The sequence below is a fragment of the Neophocaena asiaeorientalis genome, unplaced genomic scaffold (genome assembly GCF_003031525.2).
Source record: "Neophocaena asiaeorientalis asiaeorientalis breed wild unplaced genomic scaffold, Neophocaena_asiaeorientalis_V1.1 scaffold327, whole genome shotgun sequence".
NCBI classification, from domain to species: domain Eukaryota; kingdom Metazoa; phylum Chordata; class Mammalia; order Artiodactyla; family Phocoenidae; genus Neophocaena; species Neophocaena asiaeorientalis.
The window spans coordinates 8,253,898-8,280,595 of record NW_020174560.1 but is presented as its reverse complement, the minus strand read 5'-3'; the positions used below and the strand labels follow the sequence as shown (position 1 = coordinate 8,280,595).

At 42.9% G+C, this 26,698-nt stretch overlaps 2 protein-coding genes across 13 annotated transcripts in view; one reads left to right on the top strand and one right to left on the bottom strand.

The window, feature by feature from the left end:
- The window catches only part of SYNRG (synergin gamma), an 87,486-nt gene extending 74,375 nt beyond the window's left edge, over positions 1-13,111 (top strand). For 5 of the 12 annotated variants that reach the window (XM_024757727.1, XM_024757738.1, XM_024757734.1 and 2 more), the window contains 4 exons: positions 10,500-10,583; positions 10,918-11,028; positions 11,384-11,419; positions 12,429-13,111. In XM_024757727.1, coding sequence (XP_024613495.1) covers positions 10,500-10,583; positions 10,918-11,028; positions 11,384-11,419; positions 12,429-12,560 — 363 coding nt within the window. In that variant the 3' untranslated portion in view covers positions 12,561-13,111. The remainder of the gene's footprint in view (positions 1-10,499; positions 10,584-10,917; positions 11,029-11,383; positions 11,420-12,428) is intronic. The other 7 variants (XM_024757731.1, XM_024757737.1, XM_024757735.1 and 4 more) reach the window with 3 other exon arrangements.
- Positions 13,112-16,278: 3,167 nt separating this feature from the next.
- On the bottom strand, positions 16,279-20,022 carry DUSP14 (dual specificity phosphatase 14). Its single transcript, XM_024757739.1, has 2 exons — positions 19,017-20,022; positions 16,279-17,936 (listed from the first exon to the last, which is right to left on the bottom strand). The coding sequence occupies exon 2, from the start codon at positions 17,842-17,844 to the stop codon at positions 17,248-17,250; it is 597 nt and encodes a 198-aa protein (XP_024613507.1). The 5' UTR covers positions 17,845-17,936; positions 19,017-20,022; the 3' UTR covers positions 16,279-17,247.
- Positions 20,023-26,698: the final 6,676 nt, after the last annotated feature.

The following is a 26,698-nucleotide window of genomic DNA, read 5'->3' as shown; positions in this document are numbered from 1 at the left end:
AACTGTACCAGCTTCCAGTAAAATCGGAACCAAAACATGAAGTGATTCATAGAGGAGGCACAGCTAAGCAGTAAACATTAATTCAAATTAAGACAAGATCTCAGTTTTTACCTCCTAATAAACCCAGTATGGGGTTTGGTTTATTTATTTGAATGCTGATTGTGTTGATGTGGTAAAATTGGACTACTTCTTAGGGAATTTATTAGGAATTCATTGATTAGGAAATTTTTTTTTTTTTTTTTTTTTTTGCGGTACGCGGGCCTCCCACCGCTGCGGCCTCTCCCGTTGCGGAGCACAGGCTCCAGACGCGCAGGCTCAGCGGCCTTGGCTCACGGGCCCAGCCGCTCCGCGGCACGCGGGACCTTCCCGGACCGGGGCACGAACCCGTGTCCCCTGCATCGGCAGGCAGACTCCCAACCACTGCGCCACCAGGAAAGCCCTGATTAGGAAATTGGTACCACCCTATGGGAAAGGTGTCTGGCAACATGCTTTCCCTTCCACCTGTGAACTCCTTGAGAACAAGGACCAAGACCACATTTTGTTCATTTTCTGTCTGGCCAGGCACCGTGTAAATACCCGGTAAGTGCTGAATGAATGAAAGGACTTGAAAACATTCAGAGCAGTTGACTTGGTAATTCCACTTCTCGGAAAACTGCCTAAGGCAAGAGTTCTACGTACAAACTCACAAAAAGAAGCAAGTTAAATGCACAAGTTGTTCTCTGTAAAAGTGAAAAATTGAAAATAACCTAAAAGCCCAAATCTGGAGAATTAGTTGTGTGACTCTTCATACTAGGATGTTAGGCCGCCATTTTTTAAAGAAGCATAAAGTTTGAAATAACACGGAACTATTACTACAGGGCTAGGAAATATGCCAGAATAGTGATAGGGTTGTGTTTGGGTGATAAAACCCTGGTGTTTTTAAAAAATACTTCCTAACTCCAGCTACGCATGAAGTTGGTTGGCTGGTAATGTACGTGGCGTGCCTGTGAGGCTGTGGGATGGAGAGGGACATGTTACCAGGTGTGTCCCCTTTGCATTGTTAGCATCGCAGTTCATCCCAGCCTCTCGGTCTCACAAAGGTCTCACCTTTAGGAATCTAGAGATCAGTGTGGGTCTGGGTCTCTCCTAATTCACCCACCTTATGCTCCTAACCCTGTGCTGATATGACCACATTAAGCCTAAATATCGGCATCATCATTAGCCAACCTCTACTGGTGATTACTGTGTGCTAGACCCTATTCATAACTCTTTACATAGATATAATTAATACAGCAGTCTTGAGGGTAGATACTGTTATTCTCCCCCTTTCTTACAGATGAAGAAACTCAGGCACAGAGATATTGGTGAGACCTGGACTCAGTCTGAAAGTCCTAAGTCTCCTTTTTCAACCACTATATTCTGCTGCCGCCTTGAAATGGGCAAGTTGGATGGGTAAAAGCAGAAAGGCAAAAGCCTTTTGGGGAAGAGTGGGTTATTATTTCGCATCAAGGTTAATGAGATGAAACACCAGGAGTCTATCTTGGCAGCAACTTGCTGTAAACAGTCAAGTTCTTTTCTGTACACTTTTTCCCCTGTTCGTATCCCAGGATTATAGAGTAGCTTAAAAGAGTCCCCCTTGCCACTTAGATTTTAAGTTTCTTTGTTCTGGTGACAGGCAGTTTCTTCTTGTAACTAACATTTTGAAAACTAGACTTCTAGACAAACCCACCTCTTCTGGTGCTATTAGAAAAAGATGGCTGTGGGAATTCCCTGGTGGTCCAGTGGTTAGGACTCGGCGCTTTCACTGCCGAGGGCCCAGGTTCAATCCCTGATCGGGAAACTAAGGTGTCACAAGCTGCCCAGCAGGGCCAGAAAAAAAAAGAAAAAGAAAAAGATGGCTGTGGGAATTCCCTGGTGGTCCAGTGGTTAGGACTCGGCGCTTTCACTGCCGAGGGCCCAGGTTCAATCCCTGATCGGGAAACTAAGGTGTCACAAGCTGCCCAGCAGGGCCAGAAAAAAAAAGAAAAAGAAAAAGATGGCTGTGGTTGCAAAGCATCTTTCTTTGCCGTGAACTCTTTAAAGAAAAGGTATCACAAAAGACCAAGTGTGTTAACCAGGTTCATTATGTATTAGTCCTTTTCAGTTTGGAGCAAAGGATATTTGGGGAGAATCTTGGCCTGGATTACTGCTTTAAGGGAGCTGCTGTCAGTGGGTGAAATGGAAGTCAGTTTCATCCTGGTACATCTTGCTCATGAGAAAGGCTTGCCTTCTTGACTCTGCCCCTCCAGACCTTTCTTTTCTTTTTTCTTTTTCTGTAAAATATATATACAGTAAAATGCAAAAATCTTAGTTATACCACTCAATGTTTTTTACATATGCATACCTCATATAACCCATACCCCTATCAAGATACAGAATAGCCCATCATCCCAGAAGCTTTCCTTATGCTCCTCTGTTGTCATCACCCCACTCAGAGATAAGTCATGTTCTGGTTTTTTACACTAAGGATTAGTTTCGTTCAGACCTTTTTAAAGAAGCCATAGAATTTGGTTTTGTGATTTCAAAGGAAGCCTGTTGGGCTTGGTCACACATCTAACTTAGGAGTGTTGCCCTCTCACTTACGGTGGTTCTAAATCCCTCCACATGGCAAAATAGAAGGTAAGTGGGAAGAGTGGACAGGCATTCTTGCCCTCTCCTTCAAACTCCCATTAGGAACATCCATTTCTAGCATCCATGTCTAGATGCTAGAGTGATTTTTACCTGACAGTTTTTAGGCACCAGGGAAGGGCAGGTATCTGCCGCTGGACAACACAGGAATGCGTTGCACGTTGTACGTGACCGCCGCGGAGTCTTTGTTTCTCCAATTACCCATGCTATTCCAGTTATAGTTGCTTTTTTCACCAGGTTAGCTGTGACAGAAAAATAATCATTCTTTACTCAGGTATTTTTCCTGATTATACCATGGCATTTCCTCTTGATAACTAGTAGGTCCTCGGTCTATAAAACTTACTTGAACTGGGCTTCCCTGGTGGCGCAGTGGTTGGGAGTCTGCCTGCCGATGCAGGGATCACGGGTTCGTGCCCCGGTCCGGGAAGATCCCACATGCCGCAGAGCAGCTGGACCCGTGAGCCATGGCCGCTGAGCCTGCGCGTCCGGAGCCTGTGCTCCGCAACGGGAGAGGCCACAACAGTGAGAGGCCCGCGTACTGGGAAAAAAAAAAAAAAAAAGACTCGTTTCTTCCAACAGAGACTCCATGAAACTATTCCCATCAAAAGGAGGCTGCATTAATTTTCTCCAGTGAAAAGGTTCCAGGATGCAGCTTGGGCTAAGGAAAGCAGAGTACACAGTCTTAACCTCCAAATTGTGGCTCCTTAACATTTCTTTAGGCTGGAAGTGATACTAGCAAACATTTGCCTTTCCCTTTCATGCTCCCTTTATTCATGGACTAAAACTCCCTCTTGTGGCAAAAGCCTGTCTCCTCCGGGCACAGGTTGAAGGAACTTTTTTCTCAAGAGATAAAAAGCCCTTATTTTAGTGAGATGAGTGAATTGTTATCTTAAAGTTTTGTCTCATGCTTGTGGATTGAATTGAAGTTCAGTAGCTTGGTAACCAAGACTTAGTCCTGAAAAACAAGACTAATCCATTTTTTCCATATAAAATCTACGAGAAGAGACAGGACTGTTATTCTCCTGACCTGTGGTCAACTGAAAATCACCCTGGCTCTGTGATTCCACTATTACTCTCAGTATAATAAAATTCTTCTGTACTTCCTTTTGATGTAAAATAAGCAGTGAATTTCAGAGTACTTACTTCCCATTGCTGTGGCATGTCAGGAGAACAGTTTTTTTGTTTTGTTTTGTTTGTTTGTTTGTTTATTTTTGCCTGCGTTGGGTCTTCATTGCTGCACGCAGGCTTTCTCTAGTTGCAGCGAGCGGGGGCTACTCTTTGTTGCGGTGTGCGGGCTTCTCATTGCAGTGGCTTCTCTTGTTGCGGAGCACAGGCTCTAGGCGCGTGGGCTTCAGTAGTTGTGGCATGAGGGCTCAGTAGTTGCGGCTCACAGGCTCTAGAGTGCAGGCTCAGTAGTTGTGTCGCACGGGCTTAGTTGCTCCGCGGCACTTGGGATCTTCCCGGACCAGGGCTCGAACCCGTGTCCCCTGCATTGGCAGGCCGACTCTTAACCACTGCGCCACCCGGGAAGCCCCAGAACAGTTTGTTTGTTAGTAATGATAGCATTTTTGTCATCTTGCCAGTCTGCACAGTGTTTTAGAGACAGAATCTTAATCATGTCTCTGCACGGCTATCTTCAGTTGGCAGAAGGTGGATTTGGTAGACAGAATAACACCTCCCCACCCCCCTAAAATGTCCACGTCCTAATCCCTAGAACCTGTGAATGTTTTACCTTATGTGGTAAAAGGGACTTTGCAGATGTGATTAAGTTAAGGGTCTTTGGATGGGAAACTTATCCTGGATTATCTGGGTGGGCCCAGAGGCATGACAAGGATCCTTGTAAGAGGATGGCAGGAGAATAAGAATGAGAAAAAGCAATGTGACAGTCGAAGCAGAGAGAGAGATTGGCAGATGCTACGCTATTGCTTTTGAAGATGGAACCGTGGTCCACAGAGGGTGCAGGCAGTCTCTAGAAACTAGAAAAGGCAAAGAGGCAGATTCTCCCCTAGAGCTTGGATAAGGAGGAATACAGTGTTGCCAACCCACTTCAGACTTCTGACCCCCAGAAGTGGAAGAGAATAAATTTATGTTGTTTTAAGTCACTAAATTTATGCTAATTTGTTATAGTAGCAGTAGGAAAAATTACCAGAAAAAAAAAACCCATTGTAACCAAAATCAAAGGTGTGGAATTGCTTGTGGAACCTGTGTCTAGATCACTCTTTGTATCAGTCAAATTAAGTTCTGCAGCGGTAACAAGCAACACCTCCCAGCTCCGGTTCTTAGCAATGTGAAACAACAGAGCTTTATTCCTAGCTCCTGGTCCACCTCAAGTTGGAGGGACTCTATGCCATGTCCTCCTTACTCCGGGATCTGGGTTGATAGAGCCAACACCGAGTGGAACATAGTTGGTCACTATGGGAGTATCAAGGGAACATGACAAATAGCACATTGGTCTTGCTTCCTTCCAGAAGTGACCATATTACTTATACTCACAGTCTGTTAACATCGTGGCAAGTTACACGACTGTGCCTAATTTAGAGGACAGGGAAGGCCCATCCTACATTTGTCTGGAAGAAGGAGAATAAGTCTACTGGTAACACTAAAATACTACCAAACTCTTCTTCCTTAATAATGATTTTCTTGAATACCATTTTAGTAGTTTATTACTGGCTAAAGATTCAGGATTATATATCCCGGTCTGACTCTGGGACTTGTCAGTGTATGCAGGTCATGTCTAATATAGCTGGGTTTTTAATCTTTACTAAATGCGTGACATACTTGGCAGTTAAAGTAGGTGATACACAATTTAAGGTGCCTGTAGAGGGCATACCTCCTTATAGAATTCGGGCCATTTGATTGGTGTCACACTGTGTACTGCAATAATCTCCCTGCTAATAGATGTGTATTTATAAAGGTTAATTTTATCGTTTGAAAGATTAATTTGACTACAGGGTAATTTATGCAGAGCCTTATGATTTTCAGTGGAGATGACCTTTTCATTGGCGTCTTTTATTCCTTTGGTGAACAGGTATTAAAAGGGCTTTCATTAACTTGGATTTGATTTCAAGATTCAGAGTTTCCCCGGGTTCTAATTATTTCTCAGTTAGTCCTCATTCAGTAACATGATAAATGTCTATAATGTAGATTATAGACATACTACTATGTTTTTAACCTCTTCAAAAAGCTTGTTAGATTTTGTCAAAGTGAATAATTGTGATGATCATTTAGAGTATTTTCTCCTTTCCAGAGCCCTTTTTATGTATCTGTGAGGGTCCTAACACCAATTGAAGGAGGGAGGGAGGTAGGGCAAGTGAAATTGTTACTGTTTTACAAAGGACAGAATTGGACAGCAGACAGATGATAATTCCACCTGCTTCTAGGTTTGACCAAATTGGCCGTGATTACACTAAAAAACAAACAAATTATCCTCTGGCTTGGCTAAGGCCATGTAGGTTCACACAGTTGAAACTTCCACCTCCCTTTTTCTTCTTTGAGAACTGTGTATCCTTCCTTCCTTAAGGGTAATCCGAATGGATTCAGCTCAGGTTAGTTTAAGAGAGGTTTATGGAACCTAGCACATGGTTTACTATTTCAAATTAGAAATGGATGGGGAGGGACTTCCCTGGTGGTCCAGCGGCTGAGACTCCACGCTCCCAATGTAGGGGGCCCGGGTTCGATCCCTGGTGAGGGAACTATATCGCATATGCATGCTGCAACTAAGAGTTCGCATGCCGCAACAACGATCCTGAGTGCCGCAACTAAGATCCAACGCAGCCAAATAAATAAATAAATATTTTTAAAAGATACTTATTTCATATTAAAAAGAAATGGTTGGAGAAATATCATATATAATCTACACATTTTTCTAGGGAGAAGAATACAGTTTTGCAAATACAAAGACAGTATAGTAACTTCTCAGTGGTTCAGCCTAAAGTAACTGTAGAACTTGTAGCTGTTATTTTATTGTCCAATTTGCCATCATCCTGGTCACCTCAGTATTCATGAGGAAAAACCAGCCAACACGCCAGGCTCCCAGATCCTTGATTCTCTGGACTACAAGCCCCTTGTCTCTGTTTCACTTAAGCCACCCACTTGCATGATTACACTGGACGGTGTTATCACATCACACTGCAGAGCCTGGGCAATCTTAAACTCAGACATCTTTCTGAGCCCAACTTGGTAACTCTAGAACTTTCTCACACTTGACTTGCTCTGCTCTTGTTTTTGGTTCTCAAGACAGGACAATGGACCCTTTTACTTTGTTCCTATCGACTCCCTTCCATCTTCACTTCCTTTCCCACCTGCTTTGTCCTTAGTGTTTGAGGTTATTGATGTCTGTCATAGGACAACCAGCTGTCCCGGTTTGCTCAGAACCGAGGGGTGTCCTCAGAGCTAAAATGGCAACAGTCTGGCACAGACCAGGAAGTTGGTCACCTTAGTCCATTGTATCCATATGTGGAAATACTGTATGACGGTGCTGCATGCATCTCTTCCCAACCCCATGTTCAGTGACATCACACTGGTAGCTCGAAATCGACCATAGGGGGAGCATTTATACCATGGAAATCAGCAAATGCTTCAAATCAGGGCTTGACTTGTTTTGTTGATTGTCTAGACTTAAGGTGATAGAGAAAATGTTAATAATGTAGATTAAACTTAAAAGTATGCTGTGTCTGTAGCCATTATGTTGTGAGTAGAACCAAAAGTTGAGGAAAGATTCTCCAGTATTCAAGAACTATTATCTGTTTCAGCAAAGAAGTCACTCATATATTTGACAGACAAGTGAAGTTCTGAAGTAGGTCTGAGTCATTTCAGTCTAGCCCTAGTCCTTCACATGAAAACATCAGCCTTCACCTCAGAACTAACACTCTTTCAGGAAAGCAAGCGAAGTTTGTTGATCTAAGAGTTGGGCAAAAATCCAAGAAAGCATTTTGTGAGAACAAGATACTATGTGGAATCTACAGTAAAGATGATGGTATATTTTATTATTTGTAAATTGTGGGCTACACATTCTTTATATCAGTAAAATTTATAATCAGCTTACATACGTGTGTGGGTTTATGTGTATATATGTATTAATATGCGTGCACACATACGTCTTCCTCTTTGGAAAGTCAGTTCTTAATAGTCGGGGAGGGGAGCAGTTTTGCCCCAAATTAGCCAGGGATCCTACATGCAGAGGACAGGTCTTACAGGTCTTTTAAGCTCGTCTTACAGTTATCCAGCTTAAAATGTCAATGGTGCCAAGTTTGAGAAACTCTGCTCTAGAGCATATATAAGAAAAATAAATTAGTTCATGTATACCTAACTTTTACACATTAAGAATCCAAAATCTTTTTTTTCTTAATTGTTTTAATTGAAGTATAATTGATTTACAATGTTGTGTTAATTTCTGCTGTACAGCAAAGTGATTCAGTTATACATAACATACCTTCTTTTTTTTACATTCTTTTCCATTATGGTTTATCACAGGATATTGAATATAGTTCCCTGTGCTATACAGTAGGACCTTGTTGTTTATCCATTCTGTATGTAGTAGTTTGTATCTGCTAACCCCAAACTCCCAGTCCATCCCTCCCCCAACCCCTGCCCCCTGTGCAGCCACCAGTCTGTTCTCTATGTCTGTGATTCTGTTTTTGTTTCATAGATAGGTTCATTTGTGTCATATTTTAGATTCCACATAGAAGTGATATCATATGGTATTTGTCTTTCTCTTTCTGGCTTAATTCACTTAGTATGATAATCTCTAGTTCCATCCGTGTTGCTGCAAAGGGCATTATTTCGTTCTTTTTTGTAGCTGAGTACTATTCCATTGTATATATGTGCCACGTCTTTACCCATTCATCTGTTGATGGACACTTAGGTTGTTTCCATGTCTTGGCTATTGTAAATAGTGCTGCTGTGAACATAGGGGTGCGTGTATATCTTTTTGAATTATAGTTTTGTCTGGATATATGCCCAGGAATGCGATTGCTGGATCCTGTGGTAATTCTATTTTTAGTTTTCTGAGGAACCTCCATACTGTTTTCCATAGTGACTGCACCAACTTACATTCCCACCAACAGTGCAGGAGGGTTCCCTTTTCTCCACACCCTCTCCAGCATTTGTTACTTGTAGACTTTTTAATGATGGCCATTCTGACTGGTGTGAGGTGGTACCTCATTGTAGTTTTCATTTGCATTTCTCTAATAATTAGTGATGTTGAGCATCTTTTCATGTGCCTATTGGCCATCTGTATTTCTTCTTTGAAGAAATGTCTATTTAGGTCCTCTGCCCATTTTCGATTGGGTTGTTTTTTTGCTATTGAGTTATATGAGCTGTTTGTATATTTTGGAAATTAAGCCCTTGTCGGTTGCATCATTTGCAAATGTTTTCTACCATTCTGGTTTTTTGCTTTGTTTTTTCTGCTTTTCTTTGGTTGTTTTTGTCTTGTTTTATTATTCAAGTGTTTTTCGTAGTTGAGGAATAACATATATACAATGAAATGCACAGATCTTAAATGTATAGTTGGACCAGTTTTGACAAATGCACACAACCATGTAGCACACACCCCATCGGTATATGGAGTGTTTTCATCACCCGCTAAAGTTCCCTTTTGCCCCTTCCCAGTCAGTCCCCTGATCTGATTCCAAAAACAGCCAGTGATCCATTTTCTGTAGATTTCCATCACCATAGATTTGCCTGTTCTAGAACTTAATATAAATGAAATTATGTAGTGTATATGTTCTTGTGTCAGCTTCTTTTACATAGCATGTTGTAAAAATTCATCTGTGTTGTGTGTATCCGTTTGATCCCTTTTATCACTGAGTAATATCCCAGTGTATTAATACACTATGTTGTCTGAATCCATCTTCTGTTTAAAGATGCATGCTCTTTCCAGTTCTGGCTAATGTGAATAGAGCTGCTATGAACACTTCTTGTATAAGACTTTTGTTAACATGTTTTCATTTCTCTTAGATAAAAATATCTAGAAATTGCAAGCTCACATAATAGATGTGCATTTTAACTTTTAAGAAATTAACAGCTTTCAATCACTGGGCTTTTCATCATTGGGTGACACGCTCCCTATTTCATAGATTTTTTGGTAAGGAATAAATTAAATAATGTATGTAAAGAGCCTAGTGTACTGCTTAGCACAGGTAAAGACTTGACCTGTTAGCTGTTAATATATTTATTCTCCCTAGCCGATAACATCCAGATCTCTCGTTCTTGAGTGCTAGGCCTGTATATCCATCTGCCTGCTCATATAGCATCAGAACTCAGTTATCCCACAGGCAGCTTCGACTCGGCTTGTACCAAACTGAACTCTTCTCCCCAGTCTCCATCCCCAAACTGGTTCTCCTCTCACGTGCCCCGTTAGGGTGAATCCTTTCAGTTGCCCAGTCCCCTCCCCTCCTCACACATCTAACAGATCCGCCAGGCCTATTGATTCTTCGGCCTTAATAGCTCTTCATGTGTCCATTTCTCTCCATTCCGCACTGTTGCTCCCTCAGTTCTGACCTTCAGGACCCATCTCGCTACTGCAGCCTTGTAACAGAGGCCCAGACCCCCAGTTCAGTGCCTGCCTGCATTGCAACCAGAGGGTTCTGTCCAGAGTACAAACCTGATCCTGTTACAATCTAGTTACAACCCTTAGGGCTTCCCAGGATAGAGTCTCAACCCCTCATATTCCTTTCAGGGCCTTCGTGCTCCAGTTTCATCTCCTCCCTCCTTCCGTAAGCTTGGTTCCCACTCCCTAGATTTCTTCTCATACCTGATCTTTTGCTTAGAGGCCTTTGCCCAGGCTGCTTATTCTACATAGAGTAGATACCCTTCCCTCTCCTACCTCATCCTACCCTACCCCTTTCACCTAGCAAACACCCATCAGGACTCAGCCACCGTGTTTGGAAGTTCTCAGAAGCGTTCTCTGCCACCACGCTCCTTTCCCCCTGAGTCGGGTAAGTGCCCCACCCCTTCCCCCTTGTGCTCCGGCGCTCGGTCCTTAGGCCTAGTGTGGGTCTCGTGGCACAGTGTGGCCTGACACCCACCTCGCCCTGACCCAAAACAGCTCTCAGAGGACAGGGACCATTTTGTGCTCATCCTAACATCCCTAGCAACTAGAACACAGCAGGGCAGGTACTCGGTAAACGTCTGGGAAATGGAATAATTGTACTGGTGGTGGTAGAGAGTGGACTGAATTTGCTGCTGGACCTGTTGGGATGTTTGATCAGGGAGTGAAACCAGCAGCGTGTGGAACTCCTGGCTTCTTACCCGTTTGTCTTGTCCTCACAGCCTGATGAAAATTCACTGGATTTTTCCTCTTGTATGCTACGGCCCGGGATTAGAAACGCTCAGGAGCTTGCTTGTGGGGTGTGCCTTTTAAACGTGGACTCCAGGAGCCGGGTAAGTCACCCGCCTTCCCCGCTCCCCTGCACGGGCTGCTTCCCTGACCGACCCAGGAGGCAATCCCATCTGGCCCTTCTCCGCAAGGTCTGTGACCAGAGGAGGGGAGTTTATCAAGCCCTGAAATCTGACCACAGAAGCAGACATGTTCTTTCAAAGGGGCAGCGGTGGGGAGCTGTCGAGGGGTGGAGGCAGCTCCTGCCTTTCTAAGGAGCGGGCTTGTTGGCACGTGCCTGCCCACCCTCTGCACAGTGGGGTGGCAAGGAGAAAAGGTTAAACCTGTAAGGACTCGTTTGGAGGCCAGAGGCCCTGTTCTGGGAATTTTGTTGACCTTATGGTTTCAACGTTATTTCAGAAAGAAGAGAAGCCTGCAGAAGAACATCCTAAAAAAGTATGAACCAGTTACGCGTTATCTTAGCGTCTCCATCTTAATTTTGAGTGTGGAAGGCAAATTCGATGATTCCACTGCCATCCTGAGCTGTTCCAATCATGGATCCTTTGCTGAGTCCTTTTCGTTCCCATAGTGTTTGATTCGGTCAACTAACATGTCCGTGCGGGTCCACTTCCGTCTGCTGTGCATGCTTGTGGCTCATAGCTGGCTTCTGGTGTTGCGGTTATTTTCCTCTGGGATGAACAGGGTAACAGGAAGAGCAGCTTCTGGAAGATGAAGTGGTAGTGACACACAGAATGAGATCAGAGAGCTTCAGGACTTGGCCGTTAGCAGACAAAAACAAGTTGTTTGGGGTTTAGAGCTTTATTTATTTGTTTACTTGTTGAGCTTTACAAAACACCCCGGAAGTGATTGAGGTTAGGCCTGGCTGACTGTAACTTACCGGTAAGCATTATTCATCTGGAAATCATTCTGCTGTGTTTAACATCTTTATTTTTTACAAATCCTATACCTATTTGGACTTTTTAATGATGTCAGTTTGGTTATCAGCTCCGAATGGCATTAGACCCTAAGAGTCTTTAATCTTTCATTTGCTTTCATGATAGGACTGTAATCAGCCTCAGAAACTTAAGGCATGTTATAGTCAAATGCCAGCCTCAGGGAAGGGCTGCTTTCTTCACAGAGAGATCAAAATGATCCCCAGCCCGTGGCTGTTTTTGTCCAGTGTCAGGACCCCTGCCGACCCGCACAGCCTCTGTCTGCCTTTTCTAGGAACAGTTTGGCCTCCTTTTGCTGAAACTGGGTTTAACAGTAAAGATATTTTTATACCTTTAATTAGCGGCGAAAAACTTTCTCGCTTGAACTCCTGTAGCCACCTGCTCGGCTTTTGTGTGTGCGCCAGTTTGGCCTCAGCCTCTGTGAGCTGGAGAGGGGTCCAGGCTGGCTGCTGGTCAGCGCCCAGGTGTTGAGGGAGCCTGACTGGCCCCCCATGTCTGTTTCTTCCCGGCAGGCGTTCAACTCAGAAACGGACAGCTTCAAGCTGGCGTATGGAGGACACCAGTATCATGCCAGCTGTGCCAACTTCTGGATCAACTGTGTCGAACCGAAGCCTCCCGGCCTCATCCTGCCTGATTTGCTCTGAAATTTCCTGAAAGCTCCTGTGGGAAGTACTGCCTGAGTTTGTTTATTTTCCATCACACCCCTTGGGGTGACAGGGACCAATAAACAGAATGCGAATGCTGCAGAGCTCCCCCCACCGCCATCAATCTACGTGAAGAAATCCTCAGGAGGTGGCGGGGGAGGAAGTGCTGCGGAAGTTCCCAGTCTTTCCCACCAACGACCTTTGCCCCCAGGTTCCCACAGCCAGTCTTTGGTATTCGAGCTAAAACTGCTCTACCCAAACTGCACTGGAAGTTTGCTGACTTATCTCTAGTTCTCTTAAGATGTTTTAAAACATGGACCACAATTTTCTTTATCTGAGGAATATTTGCTGCTGCAGTATTGAAACTGTGAAGAATTGACATTTGAAGAAAAATAAATTATTGCTATAGGACTGGAGTTGCAAGGATGTTTTGATCCAGTGTTTGTGTGTATCTAGAACACTTACTGTTCTGTGAAGCAGAATGCATTTATCCGCATTTAGTTTGTTAATATCTGAAATGAATAAAAGGGGAAATTGTGATTAAACTGGTATTTTTATAGAAAAAATTGTTTCTCTCCATTGGACAATGGCAGGTGGGTGAGGGCAGACTTACCAGCTTTACTGTCGCAACCGACCCAATTCTCTTTTCGTTCATTTCTAAGACTGTCAACTTATAAGAAAACTTTCTCAAAACATGCCTGGGAACTTTGCAGTGAGAAGAATGTTCATTTTGACAGAGGCCTGAATCTCAGTGTATCGGGGTGAATATCGTTGCCCTTAGGCGCCTTCAGTGAAAGCCTTGTTTTACCTCACACACAGACTGTGAACGTGATACTTTTTTCAGATGAGATTTGGAAAGCCAGCTGAATGAAATCTCTTTGCAGAGGCCTCTAGCCAAATTTCCAGAAATGACTGTGCAGGGACCAATACCGCAGTATCTCTGTGAGAGACCGGGAAATTAATTCAGGGTTAGAAGGTGGAGCTCCTGGCCTAGCAAGGAGAAAAGTAAGGTGTGTATTTGTGGTAGAGGCACATGACTTAGAAGCAAAGGCAGGAAACTGTTCAAAAACAGCACTGAATTTTAGAAGGAAAAGGCTTATGCGCTCTGGTATAGGGAATTTTCTTTGCCACTTAAAATGAATGCATAAAATCAGGGGGGAAAAAGCCAAGTGGTTAAAGACTATGTTATTCCTGGGAAGAACCCGCCAAACTAGGACACACGTTTCTCTCAGTTGTTAATTACGTGCTTTACCAAGAGATTTTGAATCTTGTGTGTTTCACTTTGTATGGCTTAAGCTCTCTGACCTAGACTTAGTTTTTATTTGTAAGCTGGAAGAGTTGGTTTTTGTCTGTGTAATTGCTGCTTTACATAATTAATTAGATCATTTTCCCTCCTGAGGACAAAACTTGAGGAAATTGTTTTGTTCCACCTTACTACCTCTTACTTCCCTCCGCTCCAAGAAAGGCAGAAGACATTTTCATTCCCGAGCTCCTGATGCGGCTTCTGCTTCACCTGGCTGCGCGCCCGAGTGCACAGAGAACTGTTGATGAGGTAAATCTGTTTTTCTCATTTGCTCCAGATGATACCATCCCCAGCTACTAATGCCTGGGACAGCTGTCTCTGAATCGTTACCTTTGCCCTCCACAGAGCCAGTGGGTGTTAGTGACAACACAAGTGGGCTGGTTTCTAGCAGGTTTTGCCTGAGGCCTCTGGGTTCCACTTTAGCCTGTGCAGCACCTAGGGTTTCAACACGGCACCAAATTTCCAGCAGCCTTCTAAGTGGTCTTATACATTCCATGATAGACCATGATAAGAAAATCTACCTTTGTGACAAGAAGTATCTCCCAGTTTGACAGAATTTACCTTGCAGAGACATTTTTTGGAAATGCTGTGTGGACTATTATTCTGTCACAGTGGTCCATATTGATGACATTTCACAAAGTATGCTCACCTGTTAACTAGATTGGCTTCCATTTCTAGATATATTCCAGAATGCCTCAGATAAAATTCCTAAGTATAATTACTGCTGACCTTACCAAGTATGATAGGTTTGGTCACTCCACGGGAGGTGCCAGGGGAAAATACTGCAGACATTAATAAAAAGCCTTTGCTATAAAGAGTATTCACTACTTTCAGTATCTGTTTAGTACTGGAAATGTTTTATTAGATCCACCAGTAAAGATCTGGGGAGTGTGGAATACCGTTGCATTGATTTTCTTTATGCAGGTTTATTAAAATGAGTCAACACTGCATGCAGCTTCACCTCAGCGCTTGCTAGCCAAGAGCCCAGTGTCCTTGGAAACAGTAACCAAGGTTACTTACTTCCATATAGTGCATTGTGCAAGCTGCTTCACCCCCTTCTTGAGTGGCAGTTGGTAAGCACTGTTTTGGTGTTGTATTTTGCCTTTAAATTTTTTACGGCTTAGTGTGTCATTTTTGTCTGGACATGCTTGAGGTAGAAGCAGCACAGGGTATATGAGGGTATTATCCCTGCTTTATTTTTCCTGTGGCTGCTAGTTAGTTCATATAGGTTGCATACTTTAAATTATTTGAGTATCTTTTGTGTGCATATGCATAATTCTTTGCTGATTTACAGATGCCTTCGACTTGCCTTTTATTTAATGACTAGCGTGTTCTTAAGATTTGAAAAGATTATAGGGCCTCTATGTTATAGAAATCTGAAATGTGTGCTCTGCACTGGGGATCACTACAAAACATCCCGTCACACCTTGGAGGTCACGTACCTTCCTTCGTGACCTTTAGCTAATAAACTCCAACATTTAGATTGGAAAGGTGTTCGGCTTCCCGAGTGCTAAGTTACATCCCAGTAGCGGCATTTGCCAGGATTTCTGCAGGAAATCTTTCTTAATTACCAAGAACATTTTCTTGCTGTGTACAATCTGAGTTTTGCACATTTATCCAGAGACTACCAGCCTTATTAGAGTTTGCCTTCATACTGTAGAAGCCGTAGCCTCCACAGCCAGTTTGTTTTTTCTGATTGATTTTTGATCATGTGCTGCTGAGGCATTTATGGGGTGCCCTGATTTCCCATAGAAACTATTAATTTCATTTTAATTTTCCCTTCTAGACAGTAATGGTGCATGTTTATAAAAGTGGGCAAATTGTATAAAATAAGAAAAGGTGGACTTTAGAGGGAAACCATTGCCACAAACCAGGTAAAATCTGGAGGATATAATGTATAGAAATATGTGGCCACTGGCATTATATGTAGGGCTTCTTGCCAAACAAACAGACTGAAAATCTAGGAAATTCTTCTACAGATAAGCAAGGAAATGAAGTAAAACAAAGCCGTTGCTGGGACAAGCAGCTCCCCTATAAAAGCAAGGAGCAACCTGGTAACGCCCAGTGGTTTCCCAGGAGCGTGCAATAGAGAAGAGCTAATAGAAACTTCTGCCAAGTCCCAGCCAGTTTGGGGGCTTCCCTGGTGGCGCAGTGGTTAAGAATCCGCCTGCCAATGCAGGGGACGCGTGTTCAAGCCTTGGTCCGGGAAGACCCCACATGCCGCGGAGCAACTAAGCCTGTGCCACAACTACTGAGCCTGCACTCCAGAGCCCATGTGCACAATGACTGAAGCCTGCATGCCTAGAGCCCGTGCTCCGCAACAAGAGAAGCCACCGCAATGAGAAGCCTGTGCACCGCAACGAAGAGCAGCCCCCGCTGGCCACAACTAGAGAAAGCCTGCGTGCAGCAACGAAGACCCAGTGCAGCCAAAAATAAATACGTAAAAAAACAAAATAAGTTTCTTTGATGGAGGACTCACTGCTTTGGTGCCCTCCAGTTCCCAAGAGACAACTGAAAACTGTACCTTTTATTAGAGTGTACACTGTGCTGTTTTCTACTCTTCCAACACTGTGAATGAGGTTAACATCTGCCCATCTGCAAGGATGGGCAGTCCTGACGTGAGTCAAGTGGGATGTCTGTCTGATTTAAGGAGCATTCATAATTATCACAGGAGCCGTATTTTAATAGCTGTTGGAGAGCATCTTTCTTCCCTCATCCACACACATACACACCCTGAAATTCTTATCAGTAAAAATTCCAATATGTTAAGCAGATATATTTATTAAAAATAATGCTAATATAGTCCTGGGGCACACTGATTCCAACAGAGTGTTTGCAGATTCCATTATAATTAACAGCTAAATAATAAAGGCTTGTTTTTTAACTTACAGAGTCACTAAATAATAGGAGGAAAGGAAAGAGGGCTGATCCAGTAGAGACTGACACTGGTATCAATGTTCCCTAAGCACTTGTTTGGTCGGCAGCCTTGGGCAAAGCTTGTATCTAAAGGGTTAATCGGGGCCCAGAGTGATTTTTTGCACTGAGCTCCTCCCATGATGCCAAAAGGCATGGGATTGAGAATAGAGCAGAACCAGTTTATTAAACTGTTCAAATTGTTAAAAAGGATTAAAAGCCAGTTAAAGATTTTCATAAACACTATTCCAAAATGTTAGTTTTAAAAATGTCAGTAGCCATGTAAGCATTCCCCTTACGTTCCTCCCCCTCCCTCCCTTCTCTCTTAAGATAGACATGAACACCCAGCGTAAAAAACACTTCAGGGAGAACCAAAAGTCAACCATTTGGAAAGAAAGGTGAAGAGGGGAGCAGACGCGGGCAGCAGCTGCTGGTACTGCTCGAGGGGCTGCTGATGCAGGCTTTGGTGACTTATATCCCCCAGTAAGGCATCAGGTGTCGGGACTCCTTCTCGTAAACGTCTGGAACTATGCCATAAGGTGTCTGTACCATTTTAACTGTCGACTTCCCAAAGAGCTGGCGCTCGTAGTCTATCAGCTGCCTCCAGAAGCCCACGTTGGGCCTGATGACGGGCCTCCGGGCTTTCACCCAGGTGTACGCCTCCAGCAGGCACACGTTGTGGTATTTCATCAGGTATGCGATGCAGAGCGTGGCCGAGCGGCTGACCCCCGCAGCACAGTGCACCAAGGTGGCCCCGTGTTTCCTGCTCACGCTGTGGATCTTGTCAGCCACGGTGTCAAAGTACAGTCCAATGGGGGCATGAGGCATGTCAGCCAGAGGCACTTTAACATATTCAAACTGGGGCCAGTTGAAATTGGGGATCTCGATGGTAGCATTAACAATGCAGGTGATGCCACGAGCCTGGAGGAGGTGCCGGTTGGAGGCTATACTGCCTCTGCCCAGGAAGAGCGAGGAAGTGATTTGAGCAATGCCTCCTATGTCCCCCTCAGAAATCATCCGAGGGGCCATGAGAGTCCGTGGTAGCGTGCTGTGACCTCTGGAGCTCATGAAGACGCCAGCAGTCACACTTGCATCATTGGAAGTAAGACCAGAATGTTTTGTTTTCCTCCACCAAGGAACTGGAAATTACAGTCACTTTCCTGCAAAATACAGGTGTATGTCAGTACTTTAAACGCTACTGATTCATCACAGCCTTCGGCAGTGTTTGTGGAATGGGGAGGTAAAAGGATTAGAAGTGCTTATCTTCTATAATAGCGTGTGCTTTCCAGGACATAGACAAACCATTCTCATCGATTAGTAGTTGGGAACAGTAGTCTAAGATGCCAATGTGCGAAACCAATGTAAAAGTCAGCACTCTGGTGATTGTTTTTTTTAAAGGCACTAAATAGAAAGTCATCCTATTTTAGGAAAAGTTAAAGACAGAAGGAAGCCCAACTACTCCCTGAACAACAACCTTGCAGGGTCTTGCTCTTATTGAAGGGAGTGGTGTTCCCTGGTAATCAGGAAGAAATCAGAACTTGTGATCCTTTCTGTGGCCATGTTCTTTCACATACTTCTCTTGCCTACCTCCACAGCCACGATGGCCAGATTTTCCTAAACCTAAATCTAGACATAGAGATCGTACATAGATTATACTTACAAAGTATAAAAACGATATCGCTTTAGGTAATACATCCAATGCATGGCCTTTGCAGACTAAAGAGATACTGAATTGGATCAGTTACAGAAAAGCCAGGACATATGGTCACCTTAGCCCTTTATAATTTAAAAAACAGCTAACTCTATCATATTTGTGACATTTGAACACCGGTGCTATGTCATTTCCATGGAAACAATCCTAGGCAATTTGAAGGCCATGGTCTCAAAAATTCATTCGTCTAAGTTAATGAGCATTTTAGCTGACCTGCCCCTGGGTGTGGCTAAATTACTTCACCTTCCTCAGCCAATTCTAAGCTCCAAGATGTATCCCACTGGCTTAAGATGTATTGGAATTAAAATTTAACATCTGAACATCTATATTCTTTCATTAGTACAGTAGTTATTATAAAAGACACTCAATATTATATAATCTCTATATAGTCTTTCATACCACTTTATAGTCTGTGCCCTCTGAGAAGTGTGCTTATCCCCACCCAGGGTACCGTAGGGATGCCCACGGTGATTTCAGTTAGACAGGAACATCCCCGGTTCCACAGACTGGTGGTGCTGGGACTACTCACTTGAGGAGTCTGATCACTCTGGAGTCCTGCGTCTGCAAAGTCCTAAGTGAGTGAGTGCTGATGAGAATGGATACAACTCAGATCTGCAGAAAGACAGAGAGGCAAGAATAAGGTCAATCAGGAAGTTCCAAAGAATTCCTCCTGGGTTTTGTTTGTTTGTTTGTTTGCGGTACGCGGGCCTCTCACCGCTGCGGCGCACAGGCTCCGGATGCGCAGGCTCAGCGGCCATGGCTCACGGGCCCAGCCGCTCCACGGCACGCAGGATCCTCCCGGACCGGGGCACGAACCCGCATCCCGTGCCATCGGCAGGCGGACTCTCAACCACTGCGCCACCAGGGAAGCCCTCCTCCTGGGTTTTTACTACGAAATTGGGTTTGACTGGAATAAATCTAGGAAGCGGAAAGCATGTTAAATATATCTCCATGTGCCTTTAAAGAATGTGCCAGTAAGAAATATCAACCCAAGTCTCAGATTTTTGTTAATGACACAAAACCCATGGTGTGAAAAATATTAAGTGCTGTTTTGGCCACAACCAAGATGAATTTGAGAGGAGATTCAGAGACCACAACATGCTGAAATATAAGGCTCTGCTCACGGGGCCAGCAAGAGATGCAGAGCAAGCTGGACTCTCTTCCCTGTGCCCACAGTCCACCTGGCAGTGTGGGACTGTTTGCAGCGTGCTAGATGCTACAGTGGGTGCAGCAGCCGGGCCAGGTGCCCGCAGCCAGCCAGCTTTGCGAAGAGCCATGCTGCAGAGGTGGCTGCAGCTCTGAACGTCAACTACAGGAGGTGCTGGTGGTGGACAGCAATTTGAAATTGCTTTCATTTTGTATTCTCTTCCAGGTTGGCCCTCTTACTCACTCATTTATGTAACAATATGAACACCAATCAGTATCATTAAAAATGTGTTCCTTCCCCGGTGGCATGCAAATCAATGAAGTTAGAACACACCCTCACAAAACATAACTCAAAATGGCTTAAAGACTTAAATATAAGACATGACACCATAAAACTCCTAGAAGAGAACACAGGCAAAAACATTCTCTGACATAAATTGTACCGCTGTTCTCTTAGGTCAGGCTCCCAAGGCAACAGAAATCAAAACCATAAACAAAACAAAACGACAACCTACAGACTGGGAGAAAATATTTGCCAATGATGCCACTGACAAGGGCCTAATTTCCAGTATATACAAACGGCTTATACGACTCAACAACAAAAAAACAACACAACTGAAAAATGGGCAGAAGACCTAAATAGACTGCTCCAAAGAAATACAGACGGCCCATAAGCACGTGAAAAGATGCACATCGCTAATCAGTACAGAAATGCAAATCAAAACTACAAGGAGGTATCACCTCACACCAGTCAGAACGGCCATCATCAAAAAATCTACAAACAATAAATGCTGGAGAGCGTGTGGAGAAAAGGGAACACTCTTGCACTGCTGGTGGGAATGTAAACTGGCGCAGCCACTGTGGAGAACAGTGTGGAGGTTCCTCAAAAAACTGGAAATAGAGTTGCCATATGATCCAGCAATCCCACTCCTGGGCATATATCCAGACAAAACTATAATTTGAAAAGATACACGCACCCCTATGTTCATAGCAGTATTATTTACAATAGCCAAGACATGGAAACAGTCTAAATGTCTATCGACAGATGAATGCATAAAGATGCGATACATATATACAGTGGAATACTACTTAGCCATAAAAAAGAATGAAGTAATGCTATTTGCAGCAAGGTGGATGGACCTAGAGATTCTCATTCTAAGCGAAGTCAGAAAGAGAAAGACAAATACCATATATCACTTATATGTGGAATCTAAAATACGACACAAATGAGCATATCTACAAAACAGACTTACAGACATAGAGAACAGACTTGTGGTTGCCAAAGCGGGGTGGAGGGGAAGGATTGGGAGTTGGGGATTAGCAGATGCAAAGTATTATATACAGGATGGATAAACAATGAGGTCCTACTGTGTAGCACAGGGAGCTATATACAATATCCTGTGATAAACCATAATGGAAAAGAATATATATAACTGAAAAAAGAAGTGTTCCTCCCCCGTACGTCCCTCTGCCTTTCCCACGTAACCACTGCACTTAAATTTTCATTTTTTTACAGCTCTGTTGAGACATAGCTGACATACAAATTTGATGTACAACTTGATGAGGTTTGACATATGTGTACACTCAAGACACCATGACCTCAAAATGATAAACATATCCGTCACCCCCAGAATTTCCTCATGCTCCTTTATAATTCATCCCTCCCTCACCCTCTAGCCCCATTCCCAAGCAACCACTGATCTGCTGTCACTACAGTTTACATTTTCCAGACTTTTATACAATGGAATCATACAATGTAGGGTTTTTCTGTTTGGTCTGGCTTTTCACTCAGCAGTCATCCATGAAGTTGTGTCTGTCAACAGGTCATTCCTTTTTATCGCTGACTAGTATTCCATTGTGCAGATACAACATGGTTTATCTCTTCACCTATTGATGGAAATGGGTTGTTTCTAGTTTTAGACTAGTACAAGTTGATGTAAACACTCATGTGTAAGTGTGCATATATGCCTTCCTTTCTCTTAGTTAAATACCTAGGAGTAGAAGGGCTGAGCCCTATGACATGTGCATATTTATAGTTATAGTTATAGCTTGCAACCTAAGAGGCAGGCTTCTAATTAAACACACATATAAGGGTCTACTGTAATCCTCTCCAGAGACCTCACAGGGCAGGCACTGTCTTTGTGCTGTCCCTCTGCTGTGTTCCAGAGCACCAGTGTTTCTCAGAGAGTAGCTTCTATGTGTGTCTGGTGCCCTGGCTTTTGTGGCTGCCACCCAGGGGACACCTCTTCATCACCTAGCTCTGGGGGCAAACACAGTTCTTGGCTGGCTACCAACCCTGGGGCACAACACAGCCAGCCAACTGAAACACACCCTCAGTCTTTCTGTGAAAGAGGTGTATTTGCTTTTCCTGGAGCTTCAGCCTAAGGGGCCAGCTTCTGCTTTGGCACACTCTGAGGACAGAAGCCAGTGGACGCCATCTGTGTGTTCACCCTCTGCCTCACTCCAAGTCTCTGGTATCTTCCAGAAAGGAACTTGTATACTCATCTGGTATCCTGATTTTTGTCACTGCTGCCCAAGGGACACCTCTAGATCACCTGGCTCTGGTAGACAGTGGGACTTACTGCTAGTCATCCCACAAGACTGTGTATTTACATACTTTAAAAGCTGATGACTGAGACCCTTCCCTATAGAATACTGACAGGTCTGGACCCACCTGCAACTACTGGAAGCCACTAAAAATAAAATAGTCTGAACAATCACAAAGGTTTGAGGGACAATCACAAAGGTTTGAGAGACAACCAAGATTAAGGCAGGGTTGAATGGTAAGATTCATCTCCTACACAAGGTCACTCCTCCAAGACTGGGAGAGGTGGCTCTTTTATCTAACGCACAGAAACCAACAGGGAGAGTCTAAAATTAAGATGAAAAAGTAGAGGAATATGCTCCAAATGAAAGAACAAGATAAAACCTCAGAAAAAGTCATTAATGAAATGGAGATAAGTGATTGACCTGTTAAAAAGAGTTCAAAATCATGGTCATAAAGATGCTCACTTAACTCGAGAAAAGAATGGATGAACACAGAACTTCAACAAAGAGACAGACAATATAAGGAAGTATGAAAAAAGTCACAGAGCTGAAAAATACAATAACTGAAAAATACACTAGAGGGGTTCAACAGCAGAGTAGATGACAGCATAAAAAGGATCAGTGAACCTGAACACAGGGCAGTAAAACTCAAGCCACTGGAGCAGTAAAAAGAAAAAAGAATGAAAAGAAGTGAAGATTGCTTAAGGGACTTATGGGATAACATCAAGCAAACCAACATTTACATTATAGGGGTCCGAAAGAGAAGAGAGAGAAAAGGGATAAAAACGTCCCTGACCTAAGGAAGGAAACAGACATCCAGATCCAGGAAGCCCAGAGAGTTCCAAATAAACCAAACCCCAAAGATACCCACACCAAGACACATTATAATTAAATTGTTCAAAGTAAAAACACAAGAGAATTTTAAAAGCCAGAAGAATACAACTAGTTATGTACAAGAGAACCCCCATAAGACTATCAGCAAGTTTTTCAGCAGAAACTTTGCAGGCTAGAAGGGAGTGGCATGATATATTCAAGGAGTTGAAAGAAAAAACTTCCAGACAAAATTACCAGCAAAGTTGTCATTCAGAATTTAAAGAGTTTTCCAGACAAGCAAAAGTTAAACTGGCCTTACAAGAATGAACGCAACTTTTTAAAGCTGAAAATAAAGGCCACTAATTAGTAACAGGAAAACATATGGAAGCATAAGTCTCACTGGTAGAGGTAACTATAGTACACTTTAGAAAAATATAATGTAAAGGTGGTATGGATTAATTACTCATACAGCTAGTATGGAGATTAAAAGATATAGTAGTAAAAATATAATAATTAAGGGATATACAAGATAAAATGGTGTAAAATGTGACATAAAAAGCAAAAATGTGGGGGATGGAGGAGTAAAAATGTTGTGCTTTAGAATGAGTTTAAATGTAGACTGTTATAAGTTGTTATGTGTAAGCCTCATGGTAATCACAAAGCAAAAACCTATAGCAGATTCACAAAAGATCTAAGAAGAAAAGAATCTAAGCATACCACAAAGGAAATCATCAAACCACAAAATGCAGAGCAAGAGAAGAAAGGGACAGAGGAATTACAAAACATCCAGAAAACAATTAACCAAATGGCAGTCAATAATTTAAATGTAAATGGACTAAATTCTGCAATCAAAAGACAGAAAGGGGCTGAATGGATTAAAAAAAAAAAAGACATGCTGCCTACCTCAGATGTAAGGACACACACACTCACTTCAGATGTAAGGACACACACAGACTGAAAATGAAAGGATGGAAAAAGATATTCCATGCAAATGGAAACCAAAAGAAAGCTGGGGTAGCTATACTTAGACAAAATAGACTTCAAAATAAAGAGACAAAGAAGGGCATTACATGATGATAAATGGGGTCAATCCAACAAGAGGATGTAACAGTTGTAAATACTTATGCATCCAACACAGGAGCATCTAAATGTATAAAGCAATACTGGGACTTCCCTGGAGGTCCAGTGGTTAAGACTCTGTGCTCCCAGTGCAGGGGGGCATGGGTTTGTGCTCCCAGTGCAGGGGGCATGGGTTTGATCCCTGGTCAGGGAACTAGGTTCCCACATGCTAAGATCCTGCATGCTGAACCACACAGCCAAAATTTTTAAAAAGTAAATTAATTAAAGCAATATTAACAGACCTCAAGGGAGAAACAGACAACAGTACAATAATATGGGACTTTAATACCCCATTTTCATCAATGCATAGACCATCCAGACAGAATATCAGTAAGGACACATCAGCTTTAAACTACACGTTAGACCGGGTAAACTTAACGCACATATACAGAACACTTGATCCAAAAGCAAGAGAATACGCATTCTTCTCAAGTGCACATGGAACAATCTCTAGGACATATATTAGGCCACAAAACAAGCCTTAATAAACCTTAATAAATAAAATAAATAAATAATAAATAAAGAAGATTGAAATCACAGCAAGCATCTTTTTGAACCACAACAGTCTGAAGCTAGAAATCAATACAAGAAGAAAACTGGAAAATTCACAAGTGGAGATTAAACAACATGTTACTGAACAACCAATGGGTCAGAAAGAAATCAAAAGAGACTGAGACAAATGAAATTGGAAATACAGCATACCAAAACTTATGGGATACAAGAAAAGCACTTCTAAGAGGGCAGTTCATAATGCTAAATGCCTACACATCAAGAAACAAGGAAGATCTCAAATAAAGAACCTAACTTTAGGGACTTCCCTGGTAGCACAGTGGTTAAGAATCTGCCTGCCAATGCAGGGGATACAGGTTCGACCCCTTGTCTGAGAAGATCCCACATGCCGTGGAGCAACTAAGCCTGTGTGCCACAACTACTGAGCCCACACTCCACAACTACTGAAGCCCATGCACCTAGAGCCCGTGCTCTGCAACGAGAAACCACCACAATGAGAAACCCACACACAACGAAGAGTAGCCCCCGCTCACCGCAACTAGAGAAAGCCCACACACAGCAATGAAGACCCAACGCAGCCAAAAATTATTTTTTTAAAAAAAGAACCTAACTTTACACTTCAAGGAACTAGAAAAAGAACAAACAAAAACCCAAGTCAGTAAAAGGAAGGAAATAACAAAGATCAGAAGGAAAATAGAGACTAAAAAGACAACACTATAGAAAAGATCAATGAAACTAAGCGAAACTCTTTGAAAAGATAAAATTGGCAAAACTTTAGCTAGACTCAAAAAAAAAAAAAAGACAAGAGGACTCAAAATCAGAAATGAAGGAAGAAATTTTTACAACTGATACTACATAAATACGAAGGATCATAAGAGACTACTATTAACAATTATACACCAAGGCTGAATCATGAAGAAAAAGAAAATCTGAAAAGACCAATAACTAGGAAGAAGATTGAATCCGTAATCAAAAAGCCCTCAACAAACAAAAGTACAGGACACAGTCAGCTTTTCTGCTGAATTCAACCAAACATTTAAATAATACATACTAGGGACTTCCCTGGTGGTCCAGTGGTTAAGACTCTGTGCTCCCAAGGCAGGGGGCCTGGGTTCGATTCCTGGTCTAGAACTAGATCCTGAATGCCTCAGCTAAGAGCCCACACAATGAAGATCCCATGTGCTGCAACTAAGACCCAGCACAGCCAAATAAATTTTTTTTTTTTTTTTTTTTTTTTGCGGTACGCAGGCCTCTCACTGTTGTGGCCTCTCCTGTTGCGGAGCACAGGCTCCAGACGCGCAGGCCCAGCGGCCATGGCTCACGGACCCAGCCGCTCCGCAGCATGTGGGATCCTCCCGGACCGGGGCACGAACCCGCGTCCCCTGCATCGGCAGGCGGACTCCCAACCACTGCGCCACCAGGGAAGCCCCAAATAAATTTTTTTAAAAAAGAAAAAGAATACATACCAATCCTCAAACTCTTCCAAAACACTTCCAAACTCATCCTACAAGGCCAGCATTACATTACTACCAAAACCAGACAAGGGCACCACAAGAAAAAAAAATTACAGGCCAATATCTCTGATAAACATAATGGAAAAATCCTCAACAAAATAGCAGCAAACTAAATTCAACAATATACTAAAAGGATCATACACCATGATCTGGTGGAATTTATCCCATGGATGCAAGGATGGTACAACATCCGCAAATTAATCAGTGTGATACACCACATTAAGAAAAGGATAAAAATCACACAATCGTCTCAATAGGTACAGAAAAAGCATCTGACAAAATACAACATCCCTTTATGATAAAAACTCTTAACAAAGCAGGTATAGAGAGAACATACCTCAACATAATAAAGGCCATATATGACAAGTCCACAGCTAACATCATACTCAGTGATGAAAAGCTGAAAGCTTTTCCTCTAAGATCAGGAAAGAGACTGGGGTGCCCATTCCTGCCACTTTTATTCAACATGGTATTAGGAGTCCTAGCCAGAGCAATTAGGCAAGAAAAAGAAATAAAAAGCATTCAGATCAGAAAGGAAGAAGTAAAACTGTCACTACTTGCA